At 48.9% G+C, this 7,500-nt stretch overlaps 1 protein-coding gene across 1 annotated transcript in view; it reads right to left on the bottom strand.

Moving 5' to 3' along the window:
* LOC125298484 (spectrin beta chain, non-erythrocytic 1-like) overlaps nt 1-7,500 on the bottom strand; it is a 57,956-nt gene that overhangs the window by 21,243 nt on the left and 29,213 nt on the right. The window contains 10 exon segments of the mRNA XM_048249230.1: nt 276-478; nt 690-1,142; nt 1,451-1,754; nt 2,527-2,664; nt 4,329-4,361; nt 4,363-4,702; nt 4,705-4,834; nt 4,837-5,198; nt 5,786-5,939; nt 6,402-6,704. Of these exon segments, the coding sequence (XP_048105187.1) occupies nt 276-478; nt 690-1,142; nt 1,451-1,754; nt 2,527-2,664; nt 4,329-4,361; nt 4,363-4,702; nt 4,705-4,834; nt 4,837-5,198; nt 5,786-5,939; nt 6,402-6,704 (2,420 nt within the window).

The raw sequence follows: 7,500 nt of genomic DNA, 5'->3' as shown, positions 1-7,500 counted from the left end.
TTAAAACAAATTTGTTGAAAACATATTTGTACATATTTATGCCCAAATAGGGACAACACAATGTGTGTTGTTTGTAACACATTGCTTTTGTTATACTGTTTATACTCTTATAATAAATGTGTTGAAAATAACACCACTTGTGTTGTTTTTAACATATATCTATGTCCACAAACATAATTTGTGTTGTTTCTAACACATTAATTTTAAGTGTATGTATGTACAGTATGTGTGTGTATGTATGTGTGTGTGTATGTGTGTGTGTGTGTGTGTCCCACCTGTCGTCGATGGACGTCACCCTCTCCTGGATCTTCTCGGCGTTGATGTTGCCATCGCTGGCCAGCCGCCGGCCGGCCTCCACCACGCCGTTGATCTTGTCCTCGTTGGCGTCCATGGTGGTCATGAAGTCCTCCTGCTTCTTGATGGCCGCCTCTGCCCCCTCCAGAGTGGTGGGCATCTCTGTGTGGGCCAGAACGTACTCCTGAGGGAAGAGAGAGGGATAGAGAGAGAGAAAGAGAGAGAGAGAGAGAGAGAGAGAGAAAGAGAAAGAGAGAGAGAGAGAGTGGTCAGAACACCTGAGGTGCATTCAAATTTGCAAACACAGGTGTTCTGAGGTGGGACATCTTAATAGTTTGGACATAATACGCCCCCCGCCCCCACACACGCACGCTGTCTCCCTCTAGCGCCCTCACCTGGTTGTTGAGGAAGGCCTCGGCCTGCTTGGTGTCCCTGAGGAACAGCTGGTAGGCGTGCGACTGCGACAGCAGGTTCTGCCGGTTCTCCCACATCTTGTGCAGCTCGTTCCAGCCGGTGTCGAGCGCCTGCAGCCGCTGGTGCAGGAACATGTACTGGGCGTCCGTCTGACCGCGCGTCACCATCTCGCCCATGTCGCGCATCTTCTGGTAGTCCTCCTCGTAGTTGCGGATCTCGTTCTTGATGGCCTCGTGCTGCGCCAGCAGCTTCTCGGCCTCGGCCAGCGTGTTGGGCATGTCCTCGGACGCGATGGCCGTCTGCGTGCGCGACAGCCATGCCTGGAAGTCGTCGAGGTCGCGCAGGAAGCCCTGCAGCTTGGACGCCTCGCCGAGTGACTCTTCACGCGCCCGTAGGGTCTCCTTCATCTCCTCCCACACAGAGGCGATCTCGGCCTGACGGGATAGAGGTCAATATTAGCAGCGTCGGTAGGTAGCAGATATTTAGGCCTTCTTTTACTAAAGCAAACCTGTGGTCAATACCAACACACACATTTACATTTTCTCTGTGGCATCACAAACTTATATAACTGTTTTTGTTGTTTTTGTTGATTGTCTACCAACTAGACCTGAAAGGATTACCAGCTAGTCTGTGAGGGCAACAGTAACTAAGGAAGGCAGGACTTTCGAACTGATACATCGGCTCGTCACAATAAGCATTTAGCATTAGCAATTAGCATTAGCTTTAATGTAGAATGTCTTACCAGCTGGCCATTGATGGCATCCGCCTGGTCCGGGTGCTCCTCAGCCAGGCGTCCGGCCTCTCCCTTCAGGTCGCCCAGCTTGTCCTCGATGGCCGCCAGGTCGCGCTCCATGCCCGTCAGCTTGCGCTGCAGAGCCATGACGCCCGTCAGGTCGTTGCCCAGCTCCTGCGTCGACTCGATCACCTTGGTCTTCTCTCGGATCCAGGACTTGGTCTCGTTGCAGTCCAGGTGGTAGTTCTGCACGCCCAGCGCCGACTGGAGGAGCTCCTTCTTGCGGTCCACAAGCTCACGGAACTGGCTCCACCTAGGAACAAGGAGGAAGAGCATGAATGCAGCACATTACAGTGTAGTACATATGTACATACATGTGTGCTTGATTGGTGTTGGTGGCAAATGTGAGGTTGTGATCGTGTTGGGGGCATATGTGAACAATAGAGTATGTAGGCCGCCTACCCAGACACATTTTAAGCAGCAGTATACATATATGTAATTAGGGCGAGGGTAGGGCGATTCTAAGGGCCCAGCACTGACAGGGGGGCCCCAGAGAGCCCCCCGATAATACTATATATTATTATCGTGGGGGCTTTTTTTCTGTCATAGGGCCCACATTTTCTAGCAGCGCCCTACACAGAGTGTTATGTAATAAGTACATTTCTCTACACTATAATGTTATGGGAACTGACTCCTCCAGGAGGAAGGTGGATGATTCCTACAGGGAGTAAGTGTTAACTTAACAATTATGTTTCTCTACATTGTCATGGGTCAGGGTTTTTCAACCAGTGAATTTGTGGTCCATGAAGACTTTGCCAGTGGTCCCAGACCTTGCATTATGTAATCTGCTGTAGTTTCACTATGGTAATTTCTCATTTGGCCTTTAGGTTGCTTTCTTAGTCAGAAAAGTGGTTCCTGGGTCACAATCAATTGAAAACTGTTTTAAGTAAATAGGGCCTTATTTTCTAAAGTTCCAAAGTAAACAGTTCTCATTGAGTTCACAAACATATATTTTAGTGTTCTGCATCAACATGTCGATTGTTTGTGGAACATTTCAGCCTGGGTCTAGATTTTGGAAATCTTACCTGGTGTTAAGCTTGTCTTGTTGGGCCTTGATGTCCTTCTCGCTTGGGTGCCCGTTGTGGATCAGCTGCCTGGCGATCTGGTTGACCACAGCGATACGAGAGGCCTGGCTGTTCATCTCAGGCTCCAAACTCTCGAACCTAATTCACAAAACGGAGGAGGGAAGTTGTGAAGTTGTGAACATTTAGTGCGTTCGATGCAGCTGGCAAGTGGGAGGTTCCCACTTCTAAACTCCCCACTTCCAAAGCGAGAGCGTTCACTATGTTGAGTGACGTCAAAACATTCTCCTGGGAGCTCTCTCAAAGCCTCCACTTCAAACTTGGAAGTCCCCAGTTCAGGTGTGACATACCCGCCCTAAATTTTAGAATTCTCACTTCCCCAGTTGCTCATGAATGCACCAATTTCTAACTTCAACATCAAAGACATTAGATACAGTGTTATCTTTGTCTCAAACTTCATATGTCATTTACATCCCTTTCATTGTTTCTACCCCTTCACCCTTTCATTTCATGGCTAAATTTCACATCACATTTTAGTGAACATAAAATGATTCATCTCTATGTAACAACTCTGAGAAGCCAAAGACTTCCATTGTAATTCAACACACATCCCCCCTCACATTAAGGGAGACAAAAGAGGGAAGAGTTAAAGAGAGAGAGAGGGAGAGAGTTAGAGAGATGTGAGAGTTATTCAAAATCATTCGATTGCCCCTGATTACGGATGCCAGTGTGTGCGTCGGCTGGTTAAGGCCTCCATTTTGGCTTCTGCAGACCAGAGACCAGCTGCTCCCCACACTCCCCCATCATTAATCTCTTCAGTGAGTCTCATTAGAAATAAATGAAGCCAGGCGACTAGCACATCATTAGATCTCAGACAACTGTGGCTTAGGAAACGGAGAAAAAATACATGGCCCCCTTCTGACATTGTTTTCACAAAGGACATAAACCAAAAATACATTTGTGAGGAATTATGAACACACTAATGCAGAGATACTGCACTGTTCCCTCAGTGTTTAATTCATCCAGGTCTTTAAAAATGTTTTAAAAAGGGAACAGTGTATGCAGGAATAGTTGTAGACTTGATTTAAGGTTTTCTTTTTTTTTGTTCTAATTCTCTGCCAAAGGAAGGGCCCAGTCTGTAGTCTGTAGCCTATATTTCTAAAAGTGCTGGTAAATCTTTCAGTGGTTGTGTAAGTAGTGCTTTGGCAGCGGTGTGTGTGTGTGTGGATTGGCTGACCACACTGACAGTGTTTGATCTTCCTCTGGGCCCATTCATTCTGCTCTCCTCACCTACCTGCCACTGAACCTCTAGTAACCTTTCACACACAAAGACACACACACACACACACACACACACACACACACACCTGTCCTCGAGGTCCACTTCCTCGAGGGCTCTGACTGTACTGTTTAGGGAAATTTGACATCTATATAAAATACTGTAAAAGGAAATCTCCTAAACTACAAGCCTGACCTCGGACTTGCTTACTTCCTGTAAGTCAGGCTCACTGTGGTAGTGCCCAGCTTGACGTGAAGGCATGCGACTTCAGTTTCTATCACCATCACCCACCTCTTTCTTTTCAAATGCCTTATCCACTTAGACACCTCTCCTCATGCCAATCTGGCCTCCTGACCTTTGACCCCCCTTCTGTGCCAAATATGATGAGACATTCTTTCATCTATCAGTCATTCCCCTTTCAGGCAATCAATTTATAATCATTTTCTATAATAATCTGTTTGCCGGCCTTATGTGGTTTGACCCATCATGCCTGAGTTCCTGAAAGATGGAGTGCTGGACGGCTCACCTGTGCTGGACGACTTCAAGGTCCTCCAGCTTCAGGGATCTCCATGTGGTCAAGCCACTGCTGCTTCTCGTCGATCCACACCTCGCAGGCCTCGGCCTCGCTCAGCATCTTGTAGAAGGCCAGAGCGTCGCTCAGGGCCTGCTTCCTCAGCCTGGTCAGCTCCACCACCTCCGCGTAGCGCTCCTCGATGCCCGCCAGACGGCCCTTGACCTCGTCTGAGTCGGCGTGGTGTGCCGGCAGCGCCTTGGCCTGCTCGTGGAGAGCGTCCACGACCGGCCGGTAGCTGGCCACCTCCTCGGCGGCCCCCTGGTGCTTCTTGGCGAGCGCGCGCGTGGAGAACTCGTCGTGGCCCAGGTCGCCCGTGGAGACCACGCCAGCGCGTCCAGCGTCCAGGCGTCGGCGTCGTCGGCGTCCACCAGGAACTGGTGCAGCGCGCACGCCTCCTCCAGCCGGGCCTTCCGCGCCGCCGCCAGAGCCTCCAGCGCCGCCCACTGCGCCCTCACCTCCGGGCCGCCCGCTCCCTCAGCCGCTCCGCGCCGAAGTGACCCGCGTCGGCCATCTCCTCGCCCTCGCGCGCCGTCTCGTGCAGCTTGGCCTTTCGGCCGCTCATCTCGTCCTCGAGCGCCCGGTGCTGGCTGAGTAGCCGCGCCGCGCCCGTCAGGTCCTTGCCGCAGTCGTCCGACGAGAGGATCTGCTCCTTCTCGCGCATCCAGCCCTCCTCCTCGGCCATCTCCCAGAAGAACTTCCAGAGGCGCCGCGACTCCTCCAGACGCGCGCGCCGCTCGGCCGCCAGCTGGATCAGCTCCTGGTAGCAGAACTCCATGTGGGACACGCGGTCGCGGATCACCTGCGGGTCGCACGGCTTGTAGCCTGCAGCGCAGGGAGGAAGAGGAGGATGAGAGAGAGAGAGAGCGCGGGGGAGGAACAGGAGGATGAGAGAGAGAGAGAGAGAGAGAGAGAGAGAGGGGGAATAAGAGCAGGACAAGAGAGAGAGAGAGCGGGGGAGGAAAAGGAGGATGAGAAAGAGGGGGGAAGAAGTGATAGAAGGAGGAGGGGAGAAAGGGATACCAGCAGGTGGAATTAGAGATGGATGGGGAGAAGACAGAAGAGAGAGGAGAGAAAAGAACAGCGAGAAGCAGAGAGGACAAATTAACTACTTATAGCAATAGAACAATAGAACACCACATCAGGCTAGGTAGATACCAGCTGATTAGAACTCCCAGGAAACATAGGTCGTTCCTTCATATTTGAACACTTTTAAATGAAAATGGAGGCATCTTGACCAGTGGCATCAATGAAAACAAAATACAAAATTCTAGTGATTCTCTTCATAGTGATTCTCTCTATAGTGATTCTCTTTGACCAGCTGAGCTTCTTTGATCCTGGCACATCTAGTGTCGTGTGCTCCACTCTGTATTACGCAGAACACATCGCTATGTAAAGGGCCAGTGACTAACCGTCCTCGTCCACGGCAAACTTCTGTGCGTTGTTGTTGACGGCCTTGACGCGGTCGGCCTGTATGCCGATGTCGGCCTCCACCAGGGCGTGCTTCTGCATCAGGTCCTCCACACCCAGCAGGTGCTTCCCGTAGTCCTGGGACAGCAGCAGCATCTGAGGGGAAACACACACACACACACACACACACACACACACACACACACACACACATGGTCACTTCACATATGCTGAGGAGAATTTATTTTTGAGTACTTTTCTGGAATTAATCTTCCACCTCTTGACATGGGTGGGTAAATGATTCTTAAAGTACAATGGGGAGACATGTGATTGTATAAATCTTTTTGATATAAACATGTTTTTTTTTTTAGGTGCAGTCATGTCAGAAAGTGAGACAGTGGTGCAAGCATCTATCTATCTATCTATCTATCTATCTATCTATCTATCTATATCTCTATCTTATTTCTACTTATTCATTCCATCTCTCTCTTTCAAATAATAAAAAAAAGCTTTATTGACATGACAAGAGCAATTCATAAGTAAGTTAGTGAGGAAACAAAGAACATGAAAATAAGTAAAAATAAACAAAAATAATTCTCTCTCTCTCTCTCATCTCACCTTCATCTCGTCCATCCAGTCCATGATGTGGAGCATCTCCTGGAAGACCCTCTGCAGGCCCAGGTTCATCTCCAGGCGGTGGCGGCGCGCCTTGAGCAGCTCCAGCAGGTACTCCCACAGACGCAGCACGTTGTCGCGCCGCGCGTTGATGCGCTTGATGTCATGGTAGTTCTCCACGTCCAGCTCCCTCGCCACGGCGACCACGGCCTGCACGCGCTCCTCGTACGCGGCGATGTCCGTCTCGATGGCCTCGTGCTTTTTGGTGGCCGCCTCCACCGCTTGCAGATCGAAGCCAAAGTTGTCCTGGAAGGAGACAACATGGTAAAACAATTCATTATTGTGATCTCCTATCCATGAGTACCATAGCACCATTATTTGTATTAATCTATATAATATAGAATTGATATATTAATATATTATATTAATTTATCAATACATCAAGTTGATATTAATTTATCAATACAGTCAAGTTTAGATTCAGTGAATTCACATGTGTTTATATTGTGAGAAGTGCATATTACTGTAAGTGCTGTTATGTTGCTGATTTGCTCTTTAATTCAAAAACTGGTATTCTAGGGTGGACAATAACAGAATTGAGGATGGATTCAATAAAATAGATTCTCTTCCCTCCCAGGGGTGAAAAGTTTGATTTGGTGAGCCGTCCAAATCTGTGTGGTGAAAGGAAAAGCTTGGAGGACTGCATAAATAAATACTATGGGTATTTACCCACTATTGGTGTACTACCACTACTATCCACCAGGTGGCACAATTAGGTCAAGACAGTCAAGGTGAAAGGGCAAAAGCAGATGTCATTTTTAAGTGTGCAGAAATGCTTATGAAAGAATGTTTTTTTTTTATTCTGGTCTGTATGGATGTCAGGTGAGTAACAGCTTTGGTGCCAGTGGATTTTCCTCAGTCTCCAGTGAGACCAGGCGCTGGTGTTTGTGTGTGTGTGTGTGTGTGTGTGTGTGTGTTTGTGTGTGTGGTTGGTTGCTCAAGTGACCAAGTGTGTGTGTGTGTTTGTGTGTGTGTGTGTGTGTGTGTGTGTGTGTGTGTGTGTGTACAGTATATGTGTGTGTGTGTGTGTGTGTGTGTGTGT

The sequence above is a fragment of the Alosa alosa genome, chromosome 7 (genome assembly GCF_017589495.1).
Source record: "Alosa alosa isolate M-15738 ecotype Scorff River chromosome 7, AALO_Geno_1.1, whole genome shotgun sequence".
NCBI classification, from domain to species: Eukaryota; Metazoa; Chordata; class Actinopteri; order Clupeiformes; family Clupeidae; genus Alosa; species Alosa alosa.
This window is presented reverse-complemented; position numbering and strand designations above follow the sequence as displayed.